The sequence below is a fragment of the Pituophis catenifer genome, unplaced genomic scaffold (genome assembly GCF_029215685.1).
Source record: "Pituophis catenifer annectens isolate HBS135680 unplaced genomic scaffold, rPitCat1.0.hap2 SCAF_6, whole genome shotgun sequence".
In the NCBI taxonomy this organism is placed as follows: Eukaryota; Metazoa; Chordata; class Lepidosauria; order Squamata; family Colubridae; genus Pituophis; species Pituophis catenifer.
In genome coordinates, this window is record NW_027256886.1 from 29,594,882 (window position 1) to 29,610,468 (window position 15,587).

Below are 15,587 nucleotides of genomic sequence, written 5' to 3' on the forward strand. Positions count from 1 at the left end.
AACATCTTTGATGTTTTCTCAAAAAAGGAGCCTGGATAGCTCAGCAGACTAATGCATTGTAATTTAACTCCAGCTGTCTGCAATTAGTAAGTTCGAATCTTGCCAGGCTCAAGGTTGACTCAGCCTTCCATCCTTTCTAAGGTAGGTAAATTGAGGACCCAGTTTGTGGGGGCAATAAGCTGACTTTGTATAAAATATACAAAAGTATGAAGGCTATTGCTTAACGCACTGTAAGCCGCCCTGAGTCTCCGGAGAAGGGCGGCATATAAATCAAATTGAAAAAAAAAAAATACTGGAGGTGCAACTTATATCCTTTTAGCTGAATATATATCAGCAATCAAAACTTGTATGGTGGGTTGTGAGCAAAACCTGGTTTGGTTTGTGCCATATTTTGGTTCATTTATCTCAAACATATTTACACTACTGGGACTGTTTCATCAGGGATTCAGGCAAGACTCTTCTACTCTTATCCAACATTTGAAACTGACATTTGACATTTATTTTCTCCAAATGGACTGTATCGTTATGAAAATATTTAATCTTTATTCTAAAATTCCCATTGTAATAAAGTTGTTTACATAGCACTTAAAAATTTAGACTCTACAGTAAGCAAAAAACAAACAAACCTCAAAACCACCTGATTTGTGTAGTTGTTTATTCTGGGACACATATGTTAGCTTTTGTTTAGAAATTCTGCATCAAAAATCTTCATCACTTTTTGGTTTTGTACAACTAAAATAAGGAATAAATCTACTCTAGCAGTTATTAATATTGCTAATATTTGGATTGGTAATTAAATCTCAATTGTTTTCTAGGTCTGGCAGGATCCTGTCTTCCGGTGTTTAGCACGATGCCTTTTACCTACTGCAATGTCAATCAAGTCTGCTACTACGCAAGTCGAAATGATAAATCTTACTGGCTTTCAAGTGCAGCTCCGTTGCCCATGATGCCCCTCTCAGATGAAGAAATAGAGCACTATATTAGTAGATGTGTAGTATGTGAAGCTCCTGCCCAAGCTGTTGCAGTTCATAGTCAAGATCAATCCATTCCTTCTTGTCCACCAAACTGGAGAAGTCTTTGGATAGGTTACTCATTCTTAATGGTAAGGCTGAATTAGTATGATCTAATTAGCACTAGCACCTAGATTTATATACCAATTTATAGTGCTTTACAGTCCTCTCTAAGCAGTTTACAGAGTCAGCATATTGCCTCCCACAATCTGGGGTCCTCATTTTATTGACCTCGGAAGGATGGAAGGCTGAACCAACCTTGAGCTAGTCAGGATCAAACTCCTGGTAGTCGGCAGAGTTAGCCTGCAATATTGCATTCTAACCACTGTGCCATCATATAGGCTCTAACATGGAATATTGTCATAAAAAACTCTAGTATAAATTACTATAATACTGACCTGATAACTGCAGTTGTCATTTGTTCATTAACAAATGTTTCATGCTTTCAGAGTACTCTTAAAATCATCACAGTATCTTACTTTATAGTTGGATTCTATCTGATAAATATATGACTATTAACCAGGGGTGAAATCCAGCAGGTTCTGACAGGTTCTGGAGAACTGGAAACAGAAATTTTGAGCAGTTCGGAGAACCAGCAAATACTACCTCTGGCTGGCCCCAGAGTGGGGTGGGAATGGAGATTTTGCAATATCCTTCCCCTGGAGTGGGGTGGGAATGGAGATTTTGCAGTATCCTTCCCCTGCCACACCCAAGCCACGCCCACCAAGCCACACCACACCCACCAAGCCATGCCCACAGAATCAGTAGTAAAAAAAAATGGATTTCACCACTGCTATTAACTCTGAAGTAAACCATAAAGCAGCCTAAACCAAAGATGCTTTTCAAAAGGCAACTGGACTTTCTTGGGGGATTTTTTCTTGAAAATGTTTCGCTTCTCATCCAAGAAAATTTTTCAGTTCAGAACTGAAAAAGCTTCTCGGATAAGAAGTGAAATGTTTTCAAAAGAAAAGGCCAAAAAAGTCCAGTTGCCTTTTGAAAAGCAGCTTTCGGACAACCATGACCTGGATGATTGAGAATTTCCATAGATGTAAAGCAATCTTTTATCCTACCTTAGTTCAAAAAAGTATTGTAATAATTTACTTCTACATTTCTCCTATAAAATATTGCTGCAATAAAAGTGTAATAAACTTGATTCTTATTTTTTTAGAAGTAAATTTAAAGCAGACAATTCTTTTCCAATGAAATGTCCCCAATTTATTATTTAATTATACATTTCAATAATATAGTATTGCTTCCCCACCCTCACCCAGATTTATTTGGATTTTATTGTTTGGTGAAATCTAAAATTTGTTACTACTGGTTCTGTGGGTGTGGCTTGGTGGTGGTGGTGGTAATGTGACTGAGTGGGCATGGCCAATTTTTTTTTTTTTACTTTTTTTACTTTTAAAAACATTTTTTCTACAACCTCTTCGGCAAAGAGGTTGTAAAAAAATGCTTTCGAAAAGCTCTGACGATCCCAGCTGAGTTGCCCAAAAATCAGCTGGCCAGTGCGCACATGTGCACTAGAGCTGAGCTCGTGTGCCCACCAATATGGTCCATGTGCCGCCTGTGGCACGCGTGACATAGGTTTTCCATTATGGGCATAGGTGATATCTTTCTTTTTTCTTTTTTCAGCATACAGGATCTGGTGACCAAGGAGGCGGGCAATCTCTCACGTCACCTGGAAGCTGCCTGGAGGACTTCCGATCAGCACCCTTTATTGAATGTCAGGGTCAACAAGGAACATGTCACTTTTTTATTAATGAATATAGTTTCTGGCTGGCTACAGTGAACAATGAGACACAGTTTGTATCATCCCCTGTCTCAGGGACTATCAAAGATCAACAAGAACAACGCCAAAATATCGGCAGGTGTCAGGTTTGCATGAAATATGCCTAGTGGATATTGAACACTTCTTGAACAGAAATAAACCTATTTTTTTTCCATCTTGGTGCTCTGTGTCTGTATTACATTTACAAACTGACTTAGGAATTATGAGTTGTAAAAGGGCATATTTAAATGGCACCGGGAAGTAAAGAACTGCATAACTCAACTGCAGTAGATGAGAGATAAATACCAACTTTGTAGGGTTTTTTTTGCTTTTACTCATTCATAATTTTATTTAGGTCTGGGGAATCCAAGTGATACTATTAATTGACTTATAACCATTTTCTTTCCTACTTTAGTTAGGTTTGTTTTTCCACACAGACAGAAAACCTTGTACTAGAAATTCCACTTCACCTAAAATATATTTTTTTTCTACAGCAGTGAGCAAGCAGAGACAAAAAGTATGTATTTTGTCTTTTCAGTATCTGAGAGATACATCTATGTATCTAGTTTATTTTGAATCTGCACATATACCAGTAATAGTCTCCTTAAGGACACATTTATCAAATTTTGCACTTTAAAGGAACACTGGAAATGTAATACTGCAATACAGGTAATTCGTTACGTATCACCATTTGTTTAGTAACCATTCAAAGTTACAACAGCACTGAAAAAAATGATTTGACTGCTTTTCACACTTATGATCATAATCAATGGTCATGTGATCAAAATTTGGGCACTTGATAACTGGCATCTATTTATAGTCATCTGATCACCATTTTTAAGCTTCCCAGCTGACTTCCAACAAGAAAAGTCAATGGGAGGATTTAGATTTGCTTAACAACTGCATGATTCACTTAACAACTGTGGCAAAAAAAGATTGTGAAATGGGGCGCAACTTAATGTCTCGCTTAGCAATGGAAGTTTTGGGCTCAGATGGTTGTAAATCAAGGATTATATATAGTCAGTATTCATTATCTTAGAAATTATTACTGTCTGGCTTGGACCAAACCAAATCAAAGTTTTTCTGAGCAAAATGTGGCAATGAGTTTGTTGAGACACAATAATTTGTTGTTGTCACCTGTTAAATTTCATTATTTTAAAAAATGGAGGTAGATGTTGCTTTGGGAGTAGCTCTAAAGCATATGTTAAAAGCTTACATTTTGATGACAAAGTATCATATGATTAATTCAGGTGTAATTTTCAATAGTTGTTTTTGAATTAATTACGCAAAATATTTTAGTTTTAAGTATCTTAAGTAAAACTAGCAGTCAGTTCAAGACTCTCTCAGTATAAGGACTATAGGACATCTTTCCAGTTCATAATTTATGACATCTATTCAGTGGAAACACCAGCTTCCAATGTTTCCTGTAACTAATTTAGAAACTTCTTGTTCCTTTTCTGGATTCCTCCCCACCCCCACTCCTACATAACTCTTCTACCTCAGAGCTCCAACTAATAGGATTTAGGAAAAAGCAAGTGATATATTTCTTTTAAAACCACAAATCCTATAGATTTTCCATTTATCTAGAAAGGGAAAGCAGGAACACTGAATAAACAATTTGCTAAAATATGTGAAATGGTGTCCAAAGCTATTATGCAAGTGGATGTATGTATGTATGTATGTATACATACATACGTAAATGCATACTGTGGCATCTCACATTTCTGCATATATTTATTTATTTATTTATTTATTTATTTATTTATTTATTTATTTATTTATTGAATTTCTATACCGCCCTTCTCCCGAAGGACTCAGGGCGGTGAACAGATTAAGATTTCATATACATATAATAATTTTTTTTCCTTATAAACAGTAAATAATAAATTGAGTCAACTTGGTGTATCTGCGAAGACCTTGGCATAGAATTTAGATGTTTATGCTAGCCCTGCTTGTTGAAACAGAAAGGTCTTCAAGGCACTCATTCAGAAAGCAGAAATATTTAAATACTCAATTCTTTGCTTTTTAGCTAAATTGAAAAATTTCTGACTTCTGATAGTATGTTTAAAGTAAGTATACATGTAATACAGAATGGACTTAATCATATTAATCTCAATTGATAATATACTGTATCCACTTTATTAAATGCATTAACACATCACTGATTAACAGTAAGCTATTCAAGTCATAGAACTTTCATGACATTTTATGACATAATTCAATCCATAAATAGAATATTCCAATATCAAGAGTTTTCTTTTTATCCTGAGAATAATTTTTTTCCTAACAGTCACTTTGGTGAGGTCAGAGGGTAGGGAGGAATAAATTCCTGAACCTTATTTTGCAAAACAGTAGCAATACAAGGACATGAAAGAAACTTGTATCTCACAACAAATGTAAACAAAAAATAAATCCTGAATAGTTTTCATGCAAAATGGAGTCACCCTGGATGTTTGTGCATTTTTGACAATTTATTCTAGCCTTATACACTAATATCATGAGAAATGTGCTGTTCCCATGGTAACTTCAACAATCAGTACATAGGCAGTTACTGAAGTACTATCTTTTACTTTAAATACAAAGTATTTCATGGCAATTTTACAGTTTAACTTCAAAATATACTTCCTATTTTATAAAGTTAATTAAAATTCCTTTTTTAATTAGGATTCAAGAGTTTTAAAAAAAATTGTATTGAATAGAATTCTTTATTTGCCAAGTGTGATTGGACACACAAGGAATTTGTCTTTGGTGCATATGCTCTCAGTGTACATAAAGATTGCTTTTAAAACAGAGATCTTCAAACTTGGCAGCTTTAAGATTTGTGGACTTCAACTGCCAGAATTCTTCTGGGAGTTGAAGTCCACAAGTCTTAAAGCTGCCAAGTTTGAGGACCCCCGTTTTAAAATAATACAATTTGAGTTTCGAACATTTATTTTAAAACAATTTTTGTCTAATGTTAAAATCTAGAAACACAATGGACACTGGGAAGCATTGTTTTATTTTTTATTTATTTATTTTTATTTATTTGTCAAACATGTATGAGATTACAGATATGATTATGAATACAGAATAAGGATACAAATAAATGGGGACAGTAGGACAGGGATGATAGACACGTTGGTGCGCTTATGCACACCCCTTACAGACCTCTTAGGAATGGAGTGAGGTCAACAGTAGACAGTCTAAAGTTAAAGTTATGGGGGTTTGGGGAAGTAAGCACAGTGTCAGGTAGTGCACTCCAGGCATTGACCACTGTTGCTGAAGTTGTATTTTCTGCAATCGAGTTTGGAGCGGTTTACCTTAAGTTTGTATCTATTGTGTGCTTGTGTATTATTGCGGTTGAAGCTGAAGAAGTCATTGACAGGTAGGACGTTGTAGCAGATAATTTTGTGTACTTTCAAATCTCATTCCTTCTGTAGGATGGTCCTTGATGAGCCTGCCCTAATAAGTCCAAAGCTCACTGCCCAAAAGTATGGCCTCCGTGCATATCTTTGAAGCATATTGTGGAAGAGCCATGATCAATTCTGGTTCCTGTTCTGAAGCTCAAAATCAGCATGAGATCATCTGTCTTGGTTTAGACAGTAAATAAGATGTAAATAACCAAGTTGCAATAACAGAGCTCAGTTGCAGCTCATTGATGGTTCATTAACAAAGTATGGAGACAACAATAGTATGAACATTGAAAACATTATAAAAATTCAAAAAAATTCAAGAAACTTAAAATATGATTTTTAATATACACTTTATTGGGGAAGGCACTGAGTGATCTCAAGTAGAAAATATTACAATGGTTTAAGAAAAAATACTTGATATAAACTGAAATGTCAAGTTGAAGAGGTTTCTTTTATCAGAACACGTTAAATCACAAATCATAATGTCTGATGATAAATATTACATGGAATATTTTATGGCTATGGCAGAACTTTGTTCCTTCTTCCCCTCCCTTTCCACAAAATATTAGTTTCTCAATTTTGGGAAGGCCATGATGAATATTCCAGGAAAAGGGAGTAAGATATGAGATGGACATCAAAATAATTTATATTTACAAATTCATAATAATTAAAAATGTAGTAAGCTATACTGTTGCTGTTTCTTATAAAATAAAATTAATAAGGCTTAATGGGCTGCACCCAAATTAATCAACGTGAATTCCAAAATCTACTTCAAATGAGACTGAAGGAAGAATTCAAAGTTTTCAAACTTTGGTTTCTTTAACATAATAAAAAAATACAAATACATCTTGTATACAAAATAATTAGCTACAATTTATAGCTACAACATATTCATGTTATGCAGTTACTTTCTCATTCATACAAAAAATTGTAGGATGTTGTCATATTCTAAATGTGCAACTTGTAAAAAAGCATTTCTGTAGTAAATCATTCTTCAATTTCAGTAATTTCTGGAGAACATAAAAGTGCTGTATTCATGGGCCATGCATTTCAATGACCTGACCAAATCTATGTTCAATTCTAATTTTTATTCTGTAAACTTTTATTCAACTTAAGATACCAAAAACTATTCATTGAAAAGAACTAATATGTATAAGGTAGCTATAGAATTTTAGATGGTATGGTGAATTTTTAAAGATGTTTAGTTTGCATTTTTGCATTTCAGTTTTATATTTGGTAGTCTATGTGCCAAGCAGGCTCAACTTTTTCACTCACAGATAGCTTCAGATAGCCTCCATGATATATATTTCATGAAACAGAAATAGCTTACAGTAAATGAACAATATTCACCATCTTTTGACAGCTATGAAGAGCCCTTTATATATAGTACTTTAAGACTAATGCCACCTCTCAAATCTATTAAGTCTCTGCCTTCTGAGTTCCTCAGCGGATAGTTCTTCTGGTGAAAGCCAGAAGCCATATGGTCTCCTTTCATTGGTGTAATGCCTTGTATTGCTGCCTGTAAAACCAACCAACCAAACAAAAAATAAATGTCAAATTTAATATACATTCTTCTAACTTTGTATCAAGCCCATATTTATTTCTATAGTTAATATATTAAACTGAGAAGTACCTGGGTTTTATCATTTGAAATGAAATATGGGCATCTAACTCTTTTAGAATTCTAAGGTAATATTCCTTTTACAATATGATCTACACTGATTTGAAACTTCAAATCCTTGGATATAATCCAAAATTTATGCATGTAGTGAAACATCTACACACAGTGAGCACTTTTCTTCTGCATTCAGAAGCCCAACTGGGGTCTGTGTTCCCAGGAATAATATTTTTCTATTATTTTAAGGCATTTCCATAGGAAACAATGAAACTGGATTTTTTTTGTCATACAAGTTCATTTTTGTTTACTATTTTGAAAAAAGAAATCAGCAGAAATTGCTAACTAAATTGCAATATAGTAAAAGCATTTAGACTTATATACCATTTCACAGTGCTTTACAGCCGTCTCTAAGCAGTTTACAGAATCAGCATATTGCCTCCAATAATCTGGGTCCTCATTTTACCAACGTCGGAAGGATGTAAGGCTGAGTCAACCTTGAGCCAGTGGGAATCAAACTGCCGAACTGCTGGCAACCGGCAGCCAGCATTCTAACCACTGTGCCCCTTGGCTATATGTCATAGTTAGCACAATTCAATAACAAGCCTCCCAAAAGAGGTATAAAGAATTTGCAGGGAAGATAAAGCTGCTAAATAATTTAGTTAATAATTGTAAAAATAGTTCTATATAGGAACAATCCATTAGGTAAGATTAAACATTGTGTTTTTATTTGGAATATGGTGGCTTTATAAAGGGCCATTTGAGTTTTTGGAAGGTACAACTAACTAATTAAAAGGCCTAACAAGGAAGCTAAACTACTTCCTTCAATAGCAAAATCTGGGGATAAAACAACAGTAGGAATTGCTATCATTATGCACTGTACTTTAAGCACTTCTAAATTCTAGGATTTGGACGCATAAGAACACTAGGTTGGGAAAGACTCAATTATATACTTCTCTAGCCTCCCTAATACTATTGGAAATGGGAGTGCTTCACACTAATTAGCCTGCCATCCTTTTAACAATTGTCATCTATAACAGAGTTAGATGAGTTATCCTACTGTGGTCATCTTACGCTTCCTACAGCTACTATTTAAACTAAACGGTGTCTCTGAAACATTGTAAATGCTAACACCACCATAGCACTTTCTTAAAGGTGTATAATAACTTCTGGCTTTAATGTTCCCAGACTGGGTTTCAATGCAACCAGTCTTAAAAAGGAACACAATATGCAAGTGATTTCACTTTTTTTCTGGTGTCAGAAGCCTTAAAAATACAGAAGGTCAAAGTAAAATCTTCTTCCTTTGGGTCTTTCTTCCTTTGAGATCAAGAAATCAATACTTCCTGATTGTTTACATTGTCTTTGTTTTCATTATATAAAGAGCCCTTTCAAAACTGGTATTATCCAGGATCAATTAAACTGCAAGCCTCAACAGCACACTGATAACTTTGTAGCAGTGTACTGGACTTTGATGATTGGGATAAAGAATTCTCACTTAATGGCAATAATTCTGACCATAATATGGAAGCAAAAATGGAGAATATATTAAGATAGACCCCTATATATCACCAGTTAATTGTCTCAGAACCACTCTCATTTTCTTTTCAAGAGAATGAAACTGTGCTTCTGGGTAAATAATAATAATAATAATAATAATAATAATAATAATAATAATAATAATAATAATAATAATAATAATAATCATCATCATCATCATCATCATCATCATCCATTTAATATGTAGGAGACATTTTTATAGCTTTTAAACAAATTAACAGTTACTGTTCCAGTAAATTAGGAATTCTATCTCAGGTCCTGCTTCACCTCTTCCAGCAGATGTCTCCAGAGGTTCACAGGCAGCACATTAGAGAAAGTAGGCCAAACCCCAGTCAACAAAACATTCCGCATAGTAAGCAGAATTAGGGCTATTTTGAAACAGATGGGGTCTACGGAAGCTGTAACTCTATTATAGACTTGTTTATTGTCTGCCTTATTTGAAGCCCAGGGATTATTTGCAAGTATCTAGCATTTTCTATGTCACTCTGGATTTCATCTAATGCAGAATAGAGTGAAAAGGATGAATACACACATACACAGACACACAGAGAGACACTTTTTATACTAATCCACCATTGAATTCACAATTTAAACATGCTATTATGTGGTTTATACAGCAAAGGATTTTTCTGGAAAGATCAGCAATGTAACAAACATCCTAACTCTGATTCATAATAGGATTTAGTCAGCTTGAAAAAGCACAGAAACATACTTTTAACTTTGCAATCTGGAAATGAAATATATTTACAAACGATTGATATTTAAATGAAGAATTTGAAAATAAATTGGAGGCTTAAAAAGATCTCTTGGGTATTCTCAAAAATGGTATGGTATAGTATGGTATTTCTAGAAAGGTTTTTCCCAATCTACAATTCTTTAGATGTTAGGCTAAAATTCTTATCACTCATAGAATACAAGGTTGGGATGGGAAAAGTAGTCAAAAAATATTTGAAAGGCACCCAGAAGAGACTACTGTACAGCTACAATGTATACCCACCCTTATTAAGAATGAGAATTTTGAAAAAATGAAATATTTTTCAGCTCAAAATGTACAAAACTTTTTCCATTGTAAGGAATGGAAAGTAATTGTAAGAAAGGACAGTAGCAAAATAACATACATTACCGTGTTTCCTCAAAAATAAGACCCTGTCGTATATTTTTTTGAACCCTGAAATAAATGCTTGGCCTTATTGCCATGCGCTCAAAAGCCTGATGGGCTTATTATCAGAGGATGTCTTATTTTGGGGAAAACAGGGTAAAAATGTAGAATATATGCATTGCAAGTAAAAGAGCTAATACATGTCCAGGTTTTGATGCAATCTGCATAGAAGTTAATTGAGGTGCAAATCATCGTAAGTTGTAATCATCAAAGGAATAGAGGAAATGTGTCTTCTCTCTTCCATACAGTTTATCCTATGCAACAGCGTCCTCTCTGAGAGGTCCCCAATTTTGTTTCCTAGAAGGCCATCGTGACTTAACTTTTTCCCCTGGGCATTAGGGAAATTTATATGGTGTCTTGTGTTTTACTTTGAATTGGAGTATTTTAACTTTTTTTTTTCTAAATTGGTACTAACTACTAAGGATTATTTATTTAAGATGGGTGGCCATATACATTTCTTAATAAATGAATACATTTTAAAAGGATTCTTTAATAGCAAGACTTAGCAATATTAAGACACACATAAGAGCAGTTATCTTAAGTCTTGTGTCTGTCAGGTATACTGGAACAGCAATTTCCAAAATTTCTAGCCAATGTAAGCAATATTGCTTTGAAATATTAGGAACTTGGGAGGCTGTTGGATTGTAAAAAAAAAATAGAGCAACTTTGTTCTTAAAGGAGAAACTGAGCTGAGAAGAATAAAAGAAGCCAAACCACAGATGCAAAATAAAGCCAAAAAAATGTTTATATACAACAAAACTATTTCTTTCTTTCTTTTTCCAATTAATGTATTTGCTTGGGCATATAATTAAAAATTATAATTTTAAATATTTATTTTTATAATTTTTGATAATTCAGTTGGGCCTCAGCGGTCTGCAGCAGCTGGATGACTTCATCTAAACTTGAAAGTTAAGCAGAGTTGAGCCTGGTTAGTATTTGGATGGTACTTCCAATACCGGAGCTGCAGGCTAGATAGGGAAGTTGAAAAAAATAGCTTGCAGAAAGGTAGTGGCAAATCACTTCTGTATTCCTGACAAAAGCTCTACAAAGTAAGCTTTGAAGTCAGCAGGAATCAAGTTCAATTTGCATCACTTGTAACACCAAGACATTATTTCATTTGCCCAAATTCAGAAAGCTCATTTGCATATAATAAAAAGAATACATGACCAATCACTCTTGGAAATGTAGTTTGGATGCAAGTCAGAAGAAGCAAAAGGCAAAAGAAATGAAAAGATGCACCTATGCAATGGTACTGGAGGAAACACAGCACAGAATACATTCAAACTACAGTATATACCCATGATGGCAAACCTATGGCATGCATGCTGGAAGTGGCACACAGAGCCATCTCTCCGGGCATGCCAGCCGTCATCTGTTATTCTTCTGAGTTCCGCGCGCTCCCACTACGAACACTGGGGAGCTGCTCTTCCGGTTTCCAGGGCTCCCCCATGCATGCCCACGCTCTCCCATTTTGGCACTCGGTGCCAAAAAAGGTGCTAACACTGATATACTCTTTAGTGTATGCATGCCCCACTCTACTTCCCCCCTCACAGGCTTCAGTATCATCCTTTTTTAATCTCAAAGAATGAAAAATAAAATATAATGAACAGCTGAATTACTGATTTGAGAAAATACCATCTCTTTGACTGGAAGGAATGCAAGGGTATGCAGGATGCACAAATGAGGGCATCCAATGAGGGCACAGAGGGGCTAGAGGATGGTGCATGAGTCGGGGAATTTTACAACTTGTGACCTTCACTTCCCATTGACTTTCTGGTGAAGCTGATAGGGAAGGTTGCAAATGACAATCATGTGACTGCAACTATATATTAAAGCAAATTTTAAAAGTCTTCAGTAAGTTCTGAATGACACATATACCTAAATTATCAGCAGTAAGGTTTCTACAGATTTAAACTGTTTTTAGGAGCTGTAAGTAAATTAATGCATCTGGATGATGCCTAATCGAGAAACATTTTTCTAACACAAAATTACATAACTTCTCACACACCATTATAATAATTTTAGTACAGAATATTATTTTATCAGTTCTTTGACAATAGTACCGATTTAAGCCTTAGTAGTTTTATTATATGGGGCAGGAAACGAAACACATCCTATCAGGAGATGGTAATTAAGTGTTTTTCTAATTAGAGCTTTTCTAAGTCATAAGCAGTTTTTTGCCTTGTCAAAGAATGCACGTGTTTTTATAGACTGTTCCATAAATTTTTCTAAAAAGTATTTTTGGGTGGGCACTTGTGCATAGATGTATCCCATCGCATAATCTAATAGATGGTTATGACAACCATAATAAAAGATTTCCAGTGCCAATTCAAAATAAAGTTCACATTTCCAGTTGTTAATTAAAGATTTTACAGCTCAACACAGCAAGAAAACCTGCCAGACTAATTTGCTTTCAAGCAATAGTGACCCCAAACACTGTACTGCAAATAAAATTTATTCTAGCAATAAAAAGCAAACTTCCAGAAAGTATTATCTGCACTCATAATAAAAATAAGGATGTATGAAAACTTTTTGTTAGAAATTGCTTTGCCAAACATTTGGGAGGAAGGAACCAAAAGTATAGTAATATATTTTACACTTGTAACTGAAACATTAAATACTATTTAAAAATTAATTTTTATGTTTCTTATTCTAGATGTAGCAATATTAAAAATCATTAAAAAGAATATCAAATGCTGTTTTCTCACATTATATTATATACTTTTTTCACTAGAGTTCCTGCACAACTCAGACTTTTTGCTGTCTTACACATTTTAGATTATGCGGTCAAAGTGATTACATAGTGTTTTGGTTTTCCTTACTTGATTTTGCAAGATGCATCATGATGAAGAGATAAATATATTTTTTTAAACCTATTTTAATAATAGAGTATGAGTTAATTATGACAATTATGAATCTGGATATCTTTACCAAAACAAAGTTTGGCAAGATAAAGTATGAGGTATGAAGTTTTATTCCCATCAGGTACAAAATTTCTAGAATGTATGTTCTAGAATGTAAGTAAATATCTTGTTCTATTTACACATACAAACTCTTAGGCTTATGTCTCCACAGTTAGGGTACTTAGCATTCAGCTGTTTCTAGTTATTTGTTTGTACTGACTAGAGATACCATAATTATGACATCTTTTTTCTTAGTGATTACAATACATATTATTAGTATCACAATTTTCTGACTTTCTGTGGCAATTTTCTTGCGTGAAATAAACTAACACAGCTGTGGCTTTGTAAATAGTAGCCAATCATAAGTCACTGTATTTCCTGGGAACACAAACTAATGAGCATCCAGAGCTATTTAAAACCTTTATTGAACACAATGTAAGAGGCAGCACTTGGCACTTCCTGAATCCTGGCCAAGAACTTGGAGGATATACACAAGTTTTAAAGACTTGCATTCTATTAGGAGAAAAACTGAGAGAGTACAATCATCTATTGAAATGGGAATGTCCTGAGTTATGCAGAAAAGAAATGTTTTCAGTGGGATATAAAAAAAAGAGGTGGGGTGGGGACAGCTGACCCTTGAATTGATTTAAGCAGCCACAAATGCTGTCCACATAACCTCTTGCCTTTACTATGCTAATTAAAATTTCCAGACACTTAAAATTGATGTGTTATTATTTCAGACAGTCTAAGAGTAGTCATCTCACACAACTGCAACTATAATCAAGTATTATACAAACAGCAAGAGTAGAGGAAAACAAGATTCCACTTTTCCTTCTGAATACAAAACCTACAGAAGTATAGAGTTTGCCATTGCTGTTAATGCTACATGGTCAATATGAGTAACAACAGCTCTGTGTAGACATCTGCAAAACACATGAACTATTAGGTGTGAAATAGATGGGCAGCACAATAGCAGCAGCTTCTTGTCCAGATGTCAGGCAAACTACTATTGGAAAATGATTTCTTGGATATCTTTTCCAGGCCCCCATCTCAAGCCTCCCAGGCCTCCTTCTCCTCACTGCTCATACCACTATTGTCATCCCCTACTCAACTCTGAACAAGGCAAAGATTTTTAACCAGAGTCTTGCTTTAGGTACCCATTTATCCATCTGCATGCTATATCTCAAACTGTTGTTTATTAAGCAGGAGGCACAGACATTAGCCAAATAACCCTTTTAGCTATAAAACAAATGAAGTATATATTATCGAAAGGTAAGAAATCAGTTAAAGAACTAGTAACTACATTCAAGGGTGTTGAATTGTTCTGAAGTCCAGGCAGCAGTGGATGGTGCTGTCTCTCAGATAATGCAGTGTTGACAGACTGTATCAGCATTAGGACTAACAGATCTGGATTTCTATGTCTATTTATTTATTTGTAAAATTTATTGGCTACCCATCTTAACTATCATAACTTTGGGTGGCAGACAATCTAAAAAGATAAAAGATATACCAAAATTTAAAAACATAAATAAAATACTATAAAGTATTGGACTGGGCCCAATTAAAAGATGGAGAGAGCAGGAAAAGAATTGGAGGAGGTAGGATCTGTTGTTAAACTATCAACCACTTTCACTGTGATACTCCCCTATTGGGGCCCCAAGCTAACTGGCAGAGGTAGGTCTTTAGGCTCTTACAGAAGGGTTAGGAGGGTTGGAACTGACTTCACTCCAAGGGACAAGATGTCCAAAGGGCAGGTGCAATGGCAGAGAAGGCCCTTCTCTTGGATCCTGCTGGCTGGAATACCTAGGCCAATGGAGCCCACAGCATGCCTCCTCTGCTGGCATGGGTGGACTGGGGCAATTCCATTGGGATAAGTTGGTCCCTCATAGTCTGGGCACATGCCATGAAGGGCTTTAAAGGTGATTGACAACACCTTGAATTGCACCCAGAAACAGACCGGCAGCCAATGCAGCTCATGGAGCAGTGGTGTTACATGGGCCACTCTTGGGACCCCAAGAACGGCCCGTGCTGCAATTCTTTGCTATTTGGTAAATGCCCTCTTAAGTAGGCACCAAGACTGTCTCCCATGATTGTGCCAGCCCCCATTTTCATGTGCCGACTGCTCCATGTCCACTCACTATATGACCCTGAGCAAATTACCTAGACTCCTCCATAAGTAT

At 35.2% G+C, this 15,587-nt stretch overlaps 2 protein-coding genes across 2 annotated transcripts in view; one reads left to right on the top strand and one right to left on the bottom strand.

Moving 5' to 3' along the window:
* Positions 1-2,909, top strand: part of COL4A4 (collagen type IV alpha 4 chain) — a 65,016-nt gene extending 62,107 nt beyond the window's left edge. Inside the window, exons 45-46 of the mRNA XM_070944985.1 lie at positions 816-1,102; positions 2,646-2,909. Coding sequence (XP_070801086.1) covers positions 816-1,102; positions 2,646-2,909 — 551 coding nt within the window. The remainder of the gene's footprint in view (positions 1-815; positions 1,103-2,645) is intronic.
* Positions 2,910-5,826: 2,917 nt separating this feature from the next.
* RHBDD1 (rhomboid domain containing 1) overlaps positions 5,827-15,587 on the bottom strand; it is a 28,397-nt gene continuing 18,636 nt past the window's right edge. Inside the window, exon 7 of the mRNA XM_070945321.1 lies at positions 5,827-7,692. Coding sequence (XP_070801422.1) covers positions 7,571-7,692 — 122 coding nt within the window. The 3' untranslated portion in view covers positions 5,827-7,570. The remainder of the gene's footprint in view (positions 7,693-15,587) is intronic.